Source organism: Ostrea edulis, chromosome 5 (assembly GCF_947568905.1).
Source record: "Ostrea edulis chromosome 5, xbOstEdul1.1, whole genome shotgun sequence".
Taxonomy (NCBI): Eukaryota; Metazoa; Mollusca; class Bivalvia; order Ostreida; family Ostreidae; genus Ostrea; species Ostrea edulis.
This window is the reverse complement of record NC_079168.1, coordinates 56,217,336-56,236,307: the sequence shown is the minus strand read 5'-3', so window position 1 is coordinate 56,236,307 and position 18,972 is coordinate 56,217,336. Positions and strand designations below refer to the sequence as shown.

At 36.2% G+C, this 18,972-nt stretch overlaps 4 protein-coding genes across 4 annotated transcripts; all 4 read right to left on the bottom strand.

The window, feature by feature from the left end:
- Nucleotides 1–4,775: 4,775 nt before the first annotated feature.
- On the bottom strand, nt 4,776–7,110 carry LOC125649438 (uncharacterized). The gene is made up of 2 exons (XM_056164861.1): nt 5,949–7,110; nt 4,776–5,527 (listed from the first exon to the last, which is right to left on the bottom strand). The coding sequence occupies exons 1-2, from the start codon at nt 6,002–6,004 to the stop codon at nt 4,849–4,851; spliced, it is 735 nt and encodes a 244-aa protein (XP_056020836.1). The 5' UTR covers nt 6,005–7,110; the 3' UTR covers nt 4,776–4,848.
- Nucleotides 6,127–8,750, bottom strand: LOC125651396 (uncharacterized). Its single transcript, XM_048879958.2, has 7 exons — nt 8,336–8,750; nt 7,867–8,082; nt 7,499–7,756; nt 7,241–7,345; nt 7,060–7,085; nt 6,400–6,643; nt 6,127–6,197 (listed from the first exon to the last, which is right to left on the bottom strand). The coding sequence occupies exons 1-7, from the start codon at nt 8,715–8,717 to the stop codon at nt 6,127–6,129; spliced, it is 1,302 nt and encodes a 433-aa protein (XP_048735915.2). The 5' UTR covers nt 8,718–8,750.
- A 1,095-nt stretch (nt 8,751–9,845) lies between these two features.
- On the bottom strand, nt 9,846–12,531 carry LOC130054969 (mucin-5AC-like). The gene is made up of 6 exons (XM_056166106.1): nt 12,501–12,531; nt 11,429–11,482; nt 10,956–11,243; nt 10,806–10,868; nt 10,266–10,405; nt 9,846–9,926 (listed from the first exon to the last, which is right to left on the bottom strand). Exons 1-6 carry the CDS (start codon nt 12,529–12,531, stop codon nt 9,846–9,848), a joined length of 657 nt encoding a protein of 218 aa, XP_056022081.1.
- A 125-nt stretch (nt 12,532–12,656) lies between these two features.
- LOC130054585 (uncharacterized) lies at nt 12,657–18,248 on the bottom strand. Its single transcript, XM_056164860.1, has 5 exons — nt 17,883–18,248; nt 13,720–13,883; nt 13,374–13,590; nt 13,027–13,110; nt 12,657–12,709 (listed from the first exon to the last, which is right to left on the bottom strand). The coding sequence occupies exons 1-5, from the start codon at nt 18,070–18,072 to the stop codon at nt 12,696–12,698; spliced, it is 669 nt and encodes a 222-aa protein (XP_056020835.1). The 5' UTR covers nt 18,073–18,248; the 3' UTR covers nt 12,657–12,695.
- Nucleotides 18,249–18,972: the final 724 nt, after the last annotated feature.

Here is an 18,972-nt window from a genome sequence, read left to right as displayed (position 1 = left end):
TGATGCCAACATCAGTGAACATGACCGTTATGGTGGTGGTTCCATCATGGTCTGGGGTGGAGTCAGCAGGGATGGAAGAACAGATTTTCATGTCCTGGAGAGAGGAACAATGACGGGGTGCGGTACCGGGATGAGATCCTCGATGTTTACGTCAGACCCTACGCTGGTGCTGTTGGCCCTGAGTTCATCCTGATGGATGATAACGCCCGTCCTCATCGCGCCAGGGTGGTGGAGCAGTACCTTCAGCAGGAGACAATTGCCCGTATGGACTAGCCAGCGCGCTCGCCGGACTTGAACCCGATTGAGCATGTATGGAACATGCTGCAGGTTGCCCTTTCACGCCGTAGAGCACAACCCACGACTTGGGCAGAGCTCGGAAACGCCCTCGTGGAAGAGTGGAACAACCTTCCCATTGGAAACATCCGGGTGCTTATTGACAGCATGGCTCGACGTTGTCAAGCCGTCATTGATACAAGGGGAGGCCATACCCGGTATTGACACTTCATCGACTAAGTGTAATGATGGACTATCCCCAAAAACTGTGTAATTCTTTCTCTGGTTTGCTGTAAACTTTTTGTAATGAAATGCCTTTTGGTGTTGTTATCAGATTTCAAGCATTCCGTATTGATAAAAGTTCATGCCGTTCATGAATTTTCATTCATAACCTGAGTAAACACGTTTCTGAGTCAAATTTATGTCTTTTGTTATGTTAGTGGTAACTTACACACATATAACCTAGTGATCCTTATCAAATTTTGAGTAGTATATTTCAAAGCATTTGTTGTGTCTTGGAAACGTTTGCAAGGGAAAAAACACGTTGCTTATGGCAAAAGCAAATAAAAGATTGGTTTGCCAAGTTCCCATTAGAATTTAAAATGTTAGCAATTAGAATTGTATTTTGAAAATTCTTAATGTTTGATTTGAAATTTAAAAGCACAATTGTCATGATCAACCAAATATTGCTTTACGTATTTGTCTTTAATTGACATATCAGCTGATTTTACACATATTTTAATTTTTGGATTAAATTTACAGTCACATATAAAAAGGGCAGTACAGGACAGTGGTGTTCCATTGAATAGCAGACTTGGAAGTCTCAGTGTACACATATCAAAATATCTTCTGCATTCCAAAAGTGAAAATACGAATAAAGCCTACACGTATCCAACAGTTTTCAGCGTTCAAAGAAATTCATCATAAAGCATGGACATAGTGACCTTCTGGCAGAACCAGTCCATGTTACGTTATATCTAACATATTTATTGAATCACGATGCGTCCTATTCCACTGTAAATTCCACAATATATTCGATTAAATGGATGCATAGCATATGTGGTTTAGAGGCCCCTACTGAAAATTTTACTTTGGAAGGCCTCCAAGATTCGGCTAAAATATCAACTGCAAAATTGTTGACAAGATGTTACAGAGTATTTGTTCATCACATGTTTTGATTTTAGGAAATTTGGTAATGATTTTATTAGGATTTGCAGGATTTTGGAAATTTGATCTTTGAAACGTAACAATATTTTGGTTAAATATGAATATGTGAAAATAATAATTGAAGAGAGTAAAAATTATCAGTTAAGAGAAGGAAATGAAGTGTTGATAGCTACGGGCGTCACAATGACATGTGCTTGTCCATACAACATGATTTTGCGTTATGTATCCGTTGCAAATATTCATTTGCTGTCTTTAGATTTTATTTGCAAGCCTGTTTATAGGAGCAGAGGTGTTGCAACGCTGATAAAAAAAATAAAATAAACAAACCTTTATGTAATGCCCGTTCAATAATCACAGAAACTTGTTGCTCTGACCCCAACAGTAAGACAGACAACATTACTTGTGTGAATTGTCATTTATTGTGATGACAATGTAAAAAGGGGAGATCACCCAGAATGATATACATTGGTACTACTTAAAATTGCGTAGTGATCTCCCCTGATATAAAAACAAATTAATGTAGAAATAATAATGACACTGTAAAAAGGGGAGATCACCCATAAATAGATCATACATTGTTGCTACTGAAAGTTGCCTAATGATTTCCCCTGATATAAAACAAAATACTGTAAGATTTAAAAACAGAACAAAGTGTAAAAACATATATACAATACAACCCAAAAGTTGGCGTTCAAAAACAAAATGCCCAATGCCCAAGAGAACAAAGTGTAAAATGCTCGGTGAGCGTCGGGGAAGGTGGGTGGGTTAATAATTTGGTAAGAAATTTCTACAAGCTCCACTGATAACAATGATAAAGTGACGCTAACTTTTTGTCACGTGACCAAAACATAGGGGTCAGGCTAAAACCATGTAAAACACCTAAAATAAACATCACACTCTACGAACGCGATTACATAAAACTTGTTATTTTACAATAAACCTATTAGTTACACAACAGCGAAATAATACATTGTCAATATCTTAAGATCTGTTGCTCCTAATTTAAATCTGGGTATTCACTCACTCAGGTCAGGTGGTCCATCGACAGTAGGACATCGTTGAATATGTATACAAAGGCATGGTCGTTGGAAGTGTTCTTGCAGCAAAAACATGTATATCAAAGATTCAGTTGTTAAAAGGCTTCAGATATCTAAGAACATTATCTTCACACACTACTCTGCCCTTCTTTGGTATTTTTCTAGTGCGTTGAAATGCAACTATAATATATTCTTACTAGAATGTGATCTCCTAGTCACTATTACCATATAAACTACACACAAATTAGCAGTAAGCCAGGCTAGCATTTAGGGCAGCTGAGCGTTTAAATAATAAACAAAATTATACAATGATTATAAATCATAGCAAATGCGATATTGCATAAAATGAAACACAGCTTGATAACCATTTAGCCTTTACCCTCATCAAAAACATTACTAAACGCCCAGAAAAAAAACATAGATAAAAAGGACTATGAAAAAACTATGGAAATCTGTATCCATACGTCGGTATTAAAAATGTCTAGAGAGTGAACACTATTTAATAAATTGTTCAAAATAAGGTGCGTCTAACTTAGAATGACTACAGTTGACCTACTCTACCTTAATCTCAATACCTCTGATTGGTCCTACTATGACCACCTTGTGTACAATTACGCCAATACATTCGAACACGATTCTATCATACATCATGTTTTCCCACTATTCTGCAAAACAAGGGAAAACTTTAATATTCATTGTTTTGTTAATATATAATAAGTGAAGTGAAGTATGGACTTCCCGCTGAGATACTCCCCCTTTTCCAGCAGTTTTAAAAACATAGGCTACTACTCGTTAGTCGTTGCGATGGTAACCATGAAATAAAAGAAGAAAAACTCGTACAAAAGCAAGCGTAAGGGAAAAAAATAAGAACTTTAATGCTTTGCAATACACGGAAGATGCAGATTTTTCAGACACAATAACTTTTTTTAGCATTAAGAACACCTTTTGGTAAGTTTTAAGTATTTAAAAAATAATTTAAACAACTGATGCACTTTGTATTTTTTATGAGGACTTATTTGTTTTGCATGATGGTAAGGAGAAATTGCAGATGTGAAAAATTATTACTAATAATTAACCAATATGTAATGTTTGAAAGTAGTCAGAAATGAATAAAGTTTTTATTTGAAACACTTTGGGAGTTACTTTTAAACCAATTAACCCAAACAAATGCCTCTGCCAAGACTTGAACTTGGATCTCTTTCTTCTTGAAAAAAGAAGTGTTCTACCGTTGAACTACAGAAGCTTATCAATGGGTTTGGTTCAATCTGAATTAGTATGTTGGGCTTTTCATTATGTGATAAATAAACATCTTTATTTCACATCTTCACACTTTCAAGAATTCAACAAGTTTCAAGGAAATCTACATTTAGAACCTTCTGCACAGAAATAAAAGCTAAAATGTCTTTTCCTCTGCTTTTACAGGGGCTTGGAACCTTCTAATGCATTTCTGAGAAGAGCATGGAGGCTACTACTCGTTAGTTGTTGCGATGGTAACCATGAACTAAAAGAAGGAAAACTGTACAAAAGCAAGCAAAAGGAAAAAATAAGAACTTTGATACTTTTCAATACACGGAAGCACATTTTTAAGACACAATTTCGTTTTATAGCATTAAGAACACCTTTTGGAAATTTTAAGTATTTTAAAAATAATTTTAACAACTGATGCACTTTGGGTTTTTTTTTTTATGTGAACTTATTTGTTTTGATTTGCAGGATGGTAAGGAGAGAGGTTTGAAAAAGAAATAAAAAAGTTACAGAGTAATACCAAGCAAAGACTAATTTGAGGTGGAGATATATAAGATAGGAGATGTATTATGGAAGAAAAATCATATTAATATAAAAAGGAGGAGTAAATATTTTTCAAAGATATTAGTATTATTACTAAATAATTAACCAGTATGTAATGTTTGAAAGTAGTAAGAAATATAGTTTTTATTTGAAACACTTTGCGAGTTACTTTTAAACCAATTAACCCAAACAGATGCCTCTGCCAAGACTTGAACTTGGATCTCTTTCTTCTTGAAAAAAGAAGTGTTCTACCTTTTAACTACAGAAGCTTATCAGTGGGTTTGGTTCAATCTGAATTAGTATGTTGGGCTTTTCATTATATGATAAATAAACATCATCTTTATTTCACATCTTGACACTTTCAAGAATTCAACACATTTAGAACCTTCTGCACAGAAATAAAAAGCTAAAATGTCTTTTCCTCTGCTTTTACAGGGGCTTGGAACCTTCTAATGCATTTCTGAGAAGAGCATGGCTCCGAGCAGCGATGCATTAGGCAGCATTAAAAGATTTTTCAGCTGTAGTTATAGTTCTAGTTGTTGCCACTGTTTTTGGTTAATATTATGCTGCCAAATATAACTGTTTACACTGAGGATAAGAAGTCAAATGCTGCCAAATATGTTGATAAATTCCAATTGCTGCCAAATATGTTGATAAATTCCAATTGCTGCCAAATATGCTGATTAAATCGAAAAGTTTGTTGAATATGTTCATTTATTTTTTTTGCTGTCTTCCTTGCCACTCCTGCCTTTTGAAGTTCTTCCCTCCACTCTGCGAAAGGTCTGTTGTCGGTAGAGGAGCAGTATCTGTACCCCATGTATTGTTGGTGGGCGGGTGGATTCCTCTCTTCTCCACATTTACTACACTTTTTAACTTTCTTAGGTAGAGGGGCAGTACATACTTCTTCATTTCCTTTCCGTTTTCTTCCTTGCTGGCTTGTAGAGGGAACACTGGCTGATGGTACATTTGATGGTATTAGCACTGCCGTGTTTCCAGGACCAGTAACCAGTTGAAAAGAAATGGCAGGATTCCGTGAGGGCATTATGTTAAAAAAAGCTGGCTTGTTTTTCCTGCCCTTAACCTTAGCCAAGCCAACTGAAGAAGGTGGATCATGGAAAGGAAATGGCTGAGTATTGCCAGAAGGAAGAACTGAAGGTTTTGACAGTGCATCAGGAGCCTTGCTGGTGGTGAGTGCTGGATTTGGAAGCTCCAAACCTTGAGTCAAAACCTTCTTGTCCTGCATTTTACTCTTGTCATTGAACCTGTAAATTCCAAATTTCAGATTAAAGTTAAAATTTTGAAAAGCATCAGTTTAAAAACAAAGAAACAATTAGATATTAAAGAGATCTTTACCTTTTACCTAGCATAATAATGCAATATTTCATTACACTGTGGCAGGCTCTTTAGCAATTTTTTTTTTTTTGAAAATGAAGGGTTACATGTTTTATAAAATTCCTGCCACACATATTTTGTTTCCCTTTCACAATGATACAGAAAGTAAGACTTCCACATGTTCAATTAAGAAATGAATTTAATTTTTGAAGAACTCATGAGGACATGGACTACGACTCTTCATGCTGGCATATTTCATGATAAATATGTAGGCGTGAACTCTTCAATAAGTTCATAAAAGGAAAATATTTGCAGACGTAAATACATGTATAATGATGAGAAATGAATTACCATTGGGTAAGCGTCTTTTTGTTCAAAAGGGGGAGCTGTAAATCTGTTTCCTCCATTGCTATATGGTTGTTTAGAATGGTCTGCCTGATGTGATGGAAGGCACCAAGAACCAAAGAAAATCTGGAAATGGACCTCCCTCCCCTCCAAAGATCACTGCGAAAAATCTTCAGGAGCGATTCTACTGTGGCCGCTGTGTATCTATTGCAGTTTGGCCACTGTGCTGGACCTTGATTTGGACCAAGTACAACTCTGCCAAGAAAAAGAGAAATCTTTACTTTATCATTCAGTTTTAACTAATTCGCATGTGTTTTAATTCAAGATTTAAACTGAAATAATTGATTTCAAATGGAATATGTCTTCACATGAATTTTCTAATGTATCTCCTTTATTGATTAATTCATTTTTCATTACAATGTACATGTAGTTATAATTTCTGAGTACCTTTCAATACTTTGCACTCCTTGTGCCATTTTTTTCTTTGGGCTTTTAAACCTTCCTTGTAGAAGCCCCTTTTGATGTCTTGGAGGAAAGACAGTCCTCTTTCTGTCATAATCAGGAAGAAGAACAAGCCACAAGTCCTTCAGTTGTTTCACTTGGGCTGGTGACATTCCTGTTGCATCCCGCAATGAAACAAGGAAGTTTGCAAGGCGCAAGACATGGCCATAACCAGGAATGTTATCCGGACCTACTACATCCTGAAAATAAAGATACATCAAACATAAAAGGATGATAATCTTTTCCGGTCACCCAATTACTGTAAACCAACTTTTATTCACGATGACTTTATTTTGCCATTTATCAGTGATAAAGTAGTTAGTGGTAACCACTTTTTGCAATCGAGTTTGTAGTTAAACAAATATACGAGACACTGAAGGACTTGTTCGCAGTGAGCATTTAAGCGACTACAAGATTCTCATCACGAAATTTCTCTTTCACGATTAAAAGTTGGTTCACAGTATAACTGAAAGGCTACATGAGTGGATGGTGAATGTATCATGTGTAACAGATTCACAAAATACAGCATAAAAGCATTTGCTTTACATATCCTCGAGAATATTTCACTTGTATTGGGATGTCACTACTCTCTAAAGAAGGGTTTCTGAATTTAGACCTGGACTTTGAGCATGACAGTTAGGTCTTTTAGTAGTAAAGGAAACTAAATTAGCAATTATTAATGGACTGCATGCAGTGTATGATGCTGTTCATGGCAATAGTTCTATTCAAATGAGTAGCTCTAGGGTGACTTTAATAAAATACAACAATTTCAAAAAATAATTGATAGATATAATTACATGTAATTGTTGATAAAATATAACTTATATCATCAGGAGTTGTGCCCTTAGGTTTATCTGGTGGATCTTGATGTAGAGGCACTAAAACTGGCTCTGGTGATTCTGCTACAGAGAGATTGTTAAAAAAATAGTATGAATATTACTTGCATCTTTAACATCAATATATTGAATATCAAAGTAATCATTATGTATGATAACTAAGTGCAAGTTTGAATTTCAATTGGAATAAGTTCACATGTGACAACATAATTCATGTACCTGTACATGTGTCTTCCAACATTTTCTCATAATCTGCCGTAGATGGGATGGGCAGAATAGGAGGCACTGGCTCAGGTGGGCAGTCAAGTGCAGGTATGGTAGGGTCAACAACATTTTCCAACTCACCAAACCCTTCATCATCTTCTTCGATCTCATCATCGAGGCTGTCTTCCTCCGATATGGATTGGATAGCCTCTGCGTAGTCTGTTGACCCTTTTCCTGTTTGGGAGTACAGGTACTCGATCCCAATGAGCTCTCCTGTAATAGTAAATTTAGAATTTATTGAAAAAAGATAAAATCAACGTACATGTAATAAACAAAATTCATGAGAAAAGGCTACAAATTTAAAATTGGTGTCAGAAAGTCACCTGTATATAACCCCGGTGGCCAAAAGTCCTCAAAGAAAGGTTCCCCAAAAACATCCCGGGAAAATTTGTTCACTGAATTCTTGAGAGGGCCACTGTATGTCCTCGGACGATGCTCCCTCGTCTCCGTACTAACAGCAGCAGCCTCCCTGTCAAGATTCCAGCGGAATAGGCCATCCAGCAAAAAAACCTGGAAGTTAATATCCTTGGCCAGGGTCCCTTTTTCAATTAAAGAGAAATTCTTCCTTTAAAAATGTATTTTTCATTGAAAAAAAGAAATCTCAAGATCATCTACAATAATTGAGAAAAAATGTTTGACAATATGAGGAGGAAATCACAATGACACCCAGATATACACATGATCAAGAATTTCAAAGGTGCAGTTATATAAAAAAGCAAAAGCTCATTTTAACTGGAAGTAAAATTTCTTCTACTATTGCTCAGATTGCAGTGTCTAATATTTTTTCCCTACCTGGTATGAACCTGTTCATATGGAGGTGAAAACTTTCAAGGGAAGTTGATTCTCTGGCACATCTGTACACAGGAAGAATAACCCCGCCTTTCTTCAAAGTACTGGTCTGTGTGTAGAGATGTACTCCTTCAGGGTCCTGGATGCATGTGACATGTTTCTGTTGTACCCTCCACACCTCGGCCATCCTCTCGCTGTCAAATAAAGGGACACCTAACCTGTCACACCCTTTAGGGCCATCCAGGGACTGAATCAAACCTGATATGAGGTTAAGCGTCTCCTCTGTTCCCCTAGTGACACGCTTACAGTGGAGTGATAGCTCTGTTGAGGTTATGTGTCTCATGACATCCTTGTTAGAGGGGTTGTCGACTCCCTGGAGGATCATCTCCTCTCGCTTGGCTGTTGTTAGCAGCTGGAGATCGTCCTCATCCCATTTGAAGATAGACTGACTCAGCTTGCCCATAAAAATGCTGTACAAGGGATGCTTGTCAGTGGTGCAACCAGAGGGGAAACGCCGCATAAAGTGCCAGATATCAAGCCTGTAGAAATTAATTGCCTACTATGATTAGATGCAAGTGATAGGCACTTGGACCTTAATGATAACCTCAGTATAATGTAGCCACTAATCTTGAGATTATAAGTCACAGCATAATTATTATCACTCAAATATATCAGTCAAATTATCGTTATAGTAGAAAGCAATGTGCAGGTTTTCGAAAATTTTACATATTTCTAATACCCCCTCAGCTTTAGCTGTAGGAGCCTTAAAACCATTAGTAAATTAAATACCACCACATAGTCATTGTGTGTCCCTACCTTATGTTTATGGATGGCCAGTTTTTGAAGTACTTATGTACTGTTGCAGGCCCACAACAATCTGTCAATGTACAGGACTTTGGGAGGAACGACAGCTGCACTTTCATAACGGGCCATAATGCCCTCAATCATTGACCTCAATGATAACCCCTCTCCCTCAGTCAAGACGGACATGAGTATCTGGCCATACTCATTCCCAACATTAGTGGCCCACATTGCTGTCTTTCTGCCGTGGCCTGAAAAATTCAATTAATTCATGTAGATAACAGATGGAAATGAATTTTTAAATTGTGCAAGATAAAAAAATAATTAATGTGGTTAATATTGAAAAGTTACAAGTACCTTCAAGTTTGTTGGTTATTTTCTTGGTGGAATCCATCTTCAAGATTGTACCAAACTGGGATGTTATAGATGACTTGATATAATCCAGTCGGTTTATAACATCCAGTTGGTACACCTTCATAAACCAACGGTGTCTTGGTACTGGCAGTTGGGACGGTGGCCGTTGGAAATGAGGGACGCCAAAGAAACCCCTGCGAGCAGAAGATTTAAATCTCTTGCAGTTGGAGAAGTAGCTCTCTAAGCTGGTGACATACTTCTCTTCATGCTGCTCCTCTACCACTTTGCTCACAGCGTTGCTGCTGTTGCCCAGTGTTCTTTGACGTAGCAGCCTGATAACCCTCATATCACATGCATATTAGGCAGTTAAAATGCATGGAAACTGATTTCTGGTGGTATTATCAAGCTGTTTCAGTATACCCTCACTCCAACTGATGACCTAGAATGAAAAGAAAGAATTTTATCAAAATACAATATTATCAACCACTCTACATGAATTACAATATTTACCTAAAAGAAATTATTTTCTTAAAGTTACTTAATAATATGTTTACAGTGCGACCATTAAAGCGAGCCCAGTCCAATATGTATATCATGGAAACTATAATATATTACCTTCATCAAATAAAGAGTAACAATACATAAGACCAAAATGAATGAAACTGATAAGGGAGGAGGCAATGTCATCTTGTCCAAATGTGACAACCATAAGAGGGAGAAGGAAAAGAGGTTATTTACTTTTAAGCTTAAAGAGAATGCAAATTCAGAAATAAATTACCTTTTTGGAGCACTTCGGGCAACTAAGGTATTCGCCAGCCATGTTGTAAAAGTTGTCTACGTCCAGCACCATCCGGGTTTTTTGATGGACCCCTGCATTTGTTAATTTCCCATTGCAGTCTTCCTGAGGAGAACAAAGGTCTATGTGAAGAAGATGACGGGGCATCCACAGGAAAAAACGATGCGCGAAGTATTGATCTGGCTTGTTCAAGACACTTGCTGATAGACTTGGCTGTGGTGGCTCATACCAGAGCTTGGATACTCTGGTAAAATCAAATTATGGACCCCTTTTCCCATGTTTGCAAAAGGTATCGGAAATCCACTTGTGGTCTATATCAGGCAGTGTCTTCTTCCAACCAGCCAGGACAGTCAGGGTGTCTGAAATAGAGTGATGTTTATTAGGTCTACTACAAACAAAATACATATACAGTGTAAATATAGTAAAAAGTGTACTTGAATCTAACAATGAAAGTTTCAAAAATTAATGGGGATCAAATGAAAAAGGCAACATGATGCACTGGGATGGGGATTACTAACTTACCTCTACTGCCTGCTGATTGGGCATCAAGATCATGCTCAAGAGGGGTAGATGTTGTGGCAGACACTGAAAGGTAAATTATCATATTGTCAAAATGTGTAGAATGGCATCATGAAGGCTAAAACCACTCGCTTAAATAATACACAAGCTTACATAGTCTTGGCTCTGCAGTGGGAGTTGCACATGGTGTGGCAACAGAAGCCAAGGTTGTCGTTGTAGCCCAAGCAGAGGTTGTGGCCAAGGGTCCAGCAACAGCAGCAGAGGTCATGGCCGAGGGTCCAGCAACAGAGGTAGTGGCCGAGGGTCCAGCAACAGAGGTAGTGGCCGAGGGTCCAGCAACAGAGGTAGTGGCCGAGGGTCCAGCAACAGCAGCAGAGGTTGTGGCCGAGGGTCCAGCAAAGGTCGTGGCCGAGGGTCCAGCAACAGCAGCAGAGGTTGTGCCTGAGAACATAATAGAAAATGAACATGAAATAATTCTCTTCTACTCAAAATGTATTAAAAGTACATAATAAAACAGAAGGAATAAGTTTGTTTCATGCTTATTTCCTGCATTGCTTTTAAGATATAAATTACCATATATACATATGGAAAATTAAACTAAACACTGTAGATGAGATGTCATTTACCATATTCTTGCAGAAGCTTTCTTCTCACTTTAGCTGTAGGGGACGGCAAACCACCTTAAGTTCACAAATTTAATGTAAATTATAAAAATCCTTCATGAGAAGGTCAGAAATTAATTGCTAATGCAAGTGTACAAGTCATTCAAATAATGAATCAAAACTATGAAAGTGGTTAGCATGCTTCTCATACTGTACAGTACACGTATATGACAATTCCTTGTGCAATTACTGTGGTCAACTGATAAAACTTGTGTGATGTCAATGATTGGTCATGAGTGAGGCAGGGAACCAGTTATATTAACAGATCGTAGGAAGCGCTGTGACAAAGCATTTGGTTGAGTAAGCCAGATTTAAGATACAGTGACAGTTTAAAAGAGTTTAGCTAACCGTTTAAAAATTGGCACACTTGATTTTTATAATAAATAACAATTTATGAGTGCCTTTACACTACTAATCAATCTTAATGTTTTGAAAATAGTTCAAGTATAAATTTAATAATTAAATATGTAAAACAAAAACAAAACAAAAATAGAAAAAGAATGATGTGATAGTGATGTTTCAGTTATGAAATATGGTTTAAAGAAGAGTAAATATAGCTATTCCACATTAAGACAAGGTGAAGACATAAAAACAGTAATATAGCATTATTAGAGGTGTAAAGATTATGGAATCATTTGAAGCTAACACCAGTGTAAGGATTAAGATATGATTTGAAGCTAACACCAGTGTAAGGATTAAGATATGATTTGAAGCTAACACCAGTGTAAGGATTAAGATATGATTTGAAGCTAAAAACAGTGTAAGGATTAAGATATGATTTGAAGCTAACACCAATTCTGGCCACAGCACCACACCTATACAAAAGACTACATCAGTTCTCTTGTAGTCAGACCTGGGGTCAATTACTTTGAAATGTAATGCATTAAATTAAAATTACATTGGAATTTTCACCATTACAATTACCATTACTTTCATTCATATAAGTAATTAATTAAATTACAATTACTTTACTAAAGTAATTACACATTACAATGAGAGAGAAAAATACAAAGAAATTACAATGCATTACTATTACCCCAGGTCGGCTTGTAGTGTACTTCATCCATTGCCATAATAAGTTTTCAGTTTTGTTTATTTCTTACTACTGTTTACAGTAGAGTAAAGATTAAGTTTTCAAAAGACTTTTAAAGATCAGTTTCTGAATTTTAAAAAAATTTCATATCTCTCAAACTTCACAATTTTGAAGCTATATGGCAATGGTGAAACTCTCTTACCTTAGATAATCTGTAAAAATTAATGTGGTGGTTATGATTTTATAAAAACGATATTTATCTTTTAAAAAAATGAAATTTCATCACATAATTTATAAATTTATTCCGATTTTCAAAATCAGTGACATGGCAATCATTATTCGAAACTGAAAAATTGCTCTCTCCACAATTAATTTAATCAAATATAGTTTATCTGTCCTTTCTTTCATATACTCGTAAACTCAAAAATATATAATTATTATAATCATGCTTTTAACAATGTGTATTTTAAAAATCCATTTCTTAGTACTCTAAACATGTTCTAACTTTTCATTTATCAGAAAACATTACCAGACTGCACTTCAAATTCTTGAACAGCCTCAAGTAGTTGTAAGTCGTCTGCCGTAGCTGGTGATCTCGAAGCCTGGGTAAAATCTGAAATATAGAAAAAATAACATATATCTTTCCTAGTGTATATGTTTTATTCAGGGAGATAACTTTATTAAAGTGTGTGTTTGATCATTTGCATGTTTTAATATTAAAATACATATAAATAATATTAAATTTACTTATCCATAGTAAACACATACTGTAAACATTATTACTTATTAGGTTTGTTACTGACTGTCTGCAAATGTGTTGGGTTGTTAAAGTCCTTGCCTTCTATCATACAATTTCAAATGATTTGAGCAACTTACTTGGTGCTACTTTCTTGGGAGTTGCAATTCTCCTGGCCTTTCTACTAAGAACTTCTGAGGAAAGCTCTCTTGAAGAAAGCAGCAAGTGGAAGAGTTGCCAAGGTACAACATTCTTTTTGCCACAAAGCCTCTTCCATTGCTCTTGTATCTCCTGCCTCCTGTCAGATAGTTTTTGGCCGACAATGGCTCGAGACTCCTCAAACATGGAACAATACTCCTGCATAGTGTCAAAATTAACATGAATTAATGTACATTTTCAACAAATTTCAAAGTATTGTAAATCTTTTTCAATGAGAACAATGTGTTTATCATTGGTGATTATTTTTTAAATAATAGGTCTGATTACCAAAAGAGCATCTTTGTTCGCCATTTGAGTGACTGAGGACTTGTCGCCTTTCACTCGGTCCTCCAAAACTGATCCAACAAACCAACCCACATATCCAGGACAAATTCCTAACAACCAACTGAGCGTTTGCCCCCTGTATTTTCCGCTTTGCAATGTAAACTCTCCTGTGAATAAAAAATATTGACCATACTAAATGTTACATGTCAGTATAGGAGGAATATCTCCATTTTGAATATCGTGTACCCACGTTGTTCTGAGATGTTACATAAAATCTGTAACAGCATGTAAATCTTATTTTCTTATAAATTAGGGCTGAGACGATACAGTTCGGTTTCGATTCAGAACAGCACGGTTCAATTATTTTCGATTCAGTTCATGTTATGTCCAATTTATCTAATAATAGCACAAAAATTAACAATTTTAATGAGTAGCATCTTTGATTTGATTTTATTCAAGTTATAACTATATGTCGTCATTTGTAATCATCGTATCTATTTATCAGTTTATAATGGCATTTTATAACTTTGATAGAAAAAAGAAAACATTGACAGTCTTTTAAAATTTGTTATATTAATGTGCTGCATAAGTTTTGGATTATTAAACAACTCTATAGTGAATCTAAAATGTATATGATATTGTTTTCATTGATATGTAAAATTCAACAATTCTATCAATTGAGAGTCTTTGAAAATCTCTCCTTTATTGGTTTAATTCTCTCATATCAACTGTCAAATCTGTGTCATTACCTACGATGTTGATTTCACTCATGTAAAGATAAACTGCAATGACCTTACGGACCATATTCTGTTGGTATCTGAGTGGTGAAAATGCTAACTCTCAACACGGTAGTGATTTAAATTCCTGTTGCATAAAAAACCCACATGTTCTGCACCAATCGTAACTGCACATCACTCGGACACCATATTTGTTGTTTTGGTGGAATGCGGGTGGTTTCGTCCCGATTACATATTCGCACCTAGTGGATTCGCACTAAGTGGTTTCGTCCCAATTTCAATGCAGGTAACATGAGGTAGAACATTGCCTTATAATCGAGTGGTTTCGCCCCAATAATATAACAATTTAACATATCTTAAATTTATAACGATTTAACATCAAAATTCTCACTTTTTTAAAATGATCAACTACTTTCACTTAAATATTGCTGCTTTAAGTTTATGCTATAAATTGAATTCTTCATTTCGAGATTTATATAAATATATCCAAGATTAATAAAATCACATAATAGACACACTAATTTTATCTACATAATGCTAATTCTGTTTCATATGATAATTTTTATGCCCCCCTTTGAAAAAGAGGGGGCATATTGTTTTGCACCTGTCGGTCGGTCGGTCTGTAGACCACGTGGTGTCCGCTCAATATCTTGAGAACCATTCACTTGATGATAATGATATTTCATATGTGGGTTAGTTATGAGTAGAAGAGGATCCCTATTGTTTTTCAGGTCAAAAGGTCAATCTACTCTGGACATAGGAATATAATGTCCGCTCAATATCTTGAGAACCCTTTGCTTGAAAGACATCAAACTTGGCACACTGGTACATCCTAAGGAGTAGATGACCCCTATTGATTTTGAGGTCACATGGTCAAAGGTCAAACTGGGCATAGGAATATACTGACCATTCAATGTCTAGAGAACCCTTTGCTTGACAGACATCAAACTTGGTACGCCAGTACATCTTCAGAAGAAGATGACCCCCATTGATTTTGAGGTCACATTGTCAAAGGTCAAGGGTCAAACTGGATTAAGAATATAATGTCTGCTCAATATCTTGAGAACCCTTTGCTTGACAGACATCAAACTTAGTACACTGGTATATTTTCAGGGGAAGATTACAAACTCCCCGTCGAGGCCTCATTACGTCACCTACGATAGACCTCTCCTATGTGACGCACCACAATATACAGATTTGTATATTGTGAGTCCGCGATTATCACGCAGACAAATTACACTAAAGAATTAGTTCGCAGTTAAAAGTCTGAAGATATTAATATTAAAAGCATTAATATAAAAGTATGGATTTTATTTTAAACATAAAATGATCAAAAGATCATTAAAAAGTAGGGAGACTCTGTTTAAATTATTGTGTAAAGTAATGAATTTGATGTTTACGTTCTTGTTTTGAAAGTTGGTTACGTTTGACGTTATGTTTTTTCGTCATTCTACAGTGACGTCACAGTATACGCGGCGTACGAAATCGCTATCCCATAATGCCTAAGTGGAAGAGTTTGGTTTGTAAGCAAACGAACTCTGGTGGAAGTTTGGGGAAGATTACTCCTATTGATTTTGAGGTCACATGATCAAAGGTCAAGGGTCAAACTAGACATGGAAACATACTGTCAGCTCAATATCTTGAGAACCCTTTGCTTGACAGACATCAAACTTGGTACACTGGTACGTCTTCAAGAGAAGATGACCCCTATTGATTTTGAGGTCACATGGTCAAAGGTCAAGGGTCAAACTGGACATAGGAATATACTGTCCGCTCAATATCTTGAGAACCCTTTGCTTGACAGACATCAAACTTGGTACACTGGTACGTCTCTAGGAGAAGATAACCCCTATTGATTTTGAGGTCACATGGTCAAAGGTCAAACTGGACATAGGAATATACTGTCCGCTCAATATCTTGAGAACCCTTTGCTTGACAGACATCAAACTTGGTACACTGGTACATCTTCAGGAGAAGATGATCCCTATTGATTTTGATTTCACATGTTTAAAGGTCAAGGGTCAACCTGGACATTGGAATATACTGTCCGCTCAATATCTTGAGAACCCTTTGCTTGACAGACATCAAACTAAGTACAGTGGTGTATATTCAGGAGGAGATGACTCCTATTGATTTTGAGGTCACATGGTCAAAGGTCAAACTGAACATAGTAATATACTGTCCACTCAATATCTTGATAACCTTTTTGCTTGACGGACATCAAACTTAGTACACTGGTACATTTTCAGGAGAAGACGACCCATATTGATTTTGAGGTCAAAAGTCAATTGTTGAACTGGACATAATAATATCTTGTTTCCTATATTTTAAGAATTGTTTGCTTGATTGACACCAAACTTGGTACACTGGTACAGCATAAGGAGTAGATGACCCATATTGTTATTTAGGTCACATGGTCAATTCACTCTTGACATAGGAAGATATTGTCTGCTCAATATTTTGAATTGATGATACTACTATCAATTAAATGGTGTGTGTGTGTATAACCCTTTTCAATTGTGCATCATGGGGGGGGGGGCATATGTGTTTTACAAACATCTCTTGTTACTTACTGATTTTCCACAATGAATGCAACTTGCCATGGCAAAAATTCTTGGTATAATGATAGAAATGGACATAGTTTGGACATCGGTAAATTAATATACTGTTTAATATTCATTAATTTCAATTCAATTGCTCATCGTTAAAAGAGAGTATGCTCTGATCAATCGTCCCGACCACTGTTGCCATATGTAAACATCCAAAAATTGTTGGTATAATGATCAATATGAACATACCTTGGGCGTCGGTAAATTAATATATAACATTCATCCCCTAATTTCAATTCTATTTAATTGCTCATCGTTAACGGAGAGTATGCACTGATCAATCGTTCCGACCACTGTTGCTACATACTCAATAGGGGCGAAACCACTCAGGACGAATCCACTTGGGGCGTACAGGTAAAGGTGCGAATCCACTAGGTGCGAATATGTAATCGGGACGAAACCACCCGTCACCGTTTTGGTGTATGTAAAATCTAAACCGAACCAAACTTCAGAATTTGTAATCGATGCATCGAATCGAATGGTATGAATCGACGTGCACCGAAAATGTCGGTGCACCGCACAGCCCTATTATAAATCATATGTTTGTGAATTTGTTAAACACTGACGCTAAATATGATGTCACAATGCGCTGTTTACATCAGTTGCATACAGTTTCCTGCGTTCAATGAATAGGCGGATCAAATGTCTAAAGTTAGAATACATTGATTGAGCTCTATCATCACATGTTAGGTGCTAGTATTTTGGTATATGTTTGTCCAGTTATGAATCTAGATACTAATACCAATACATTTTGCTTCGCCCTCAAACACGGTCACGCCATAAGACATATTACAAATTGATACATAATGCAAATACATACCTAGCAAGTCTCTCCTGTCATTTACATCTCCATCTCTTTCTCGCACAGATTCCTTAGCGATATTTTCCACTTGGGATGCAGGCTGTGGAGGAAACCAAGCCCTCTCCTTAAACTGACGAGCAGCATCACTGTCATACAATACCAGAGTTCCATCCTTTCCCCTTCTAAATGAAGGGTACTTGGGTGGCATATTTCTAAAAATGAAACAATGGTTTTATTATAAAATGAGTATCGTTTGAGACTCAACATCCAATGCCCAACTTGTGTGATTACAAAAAATAAATCTGAATATCTATGAACCATTATCTTACGATTATCTTGCACATGTAGTACACAAGATGAAAGCTACAATGTTATTGACCTATATATTAAATGGCATTAACAATCGGTATAAGACACGTCAGACAGCATTTGATCTAACAAAATGTTGTTTTTTGTAAATGAGATCATTATAACGACTATAGTATTTGCGAAATTTTGCCTTAAAAAGAAACTGTTGAAAAATTATTTGTCTGCAACTTGCCTTGATTTGAAATTTGAACATACGTAGAACAAATTCTCGTGTATCTAATCTGTTGAAAAACATAAACACCATATGATGTGATAATGAAACATTACTACTAAATGCCACATAAATATGGGAGGTTGATGATGGAGAGGCTGAAGTCATCCCGTTTTGTATTATAATTTAGTTGTTAGTTTGTCGTTAACATCTATGTTTAATAAAATATCCAAATATCAAGCAGATATGGAAGACTTTGTGGTGTCTTTTATTTCGATGTGAGTGGAATATATTGAATCGACTTATGAAAATGAGTATTAGCAATACCAAATAAAACGTTGTCAATATATCTAAATATTGTGTTGAAAGCCACAGGAATTTTTTTTGTTTCTCATGTAGAAGGTTTAGAATGAAAGATGAAGATAACGAACAGTGATCAATCTCATAATTCCTATAAGCAATACAAAATAGGGAGTTGGGCAAATACGGAACCCTGGACACATCAGAGATGGGATTAGGTGTCTAGGAGAAGTAAGCATCACCTGTTTGACCGGTCACACCCACCGTGAGCCCTATCTCTTGATCAGT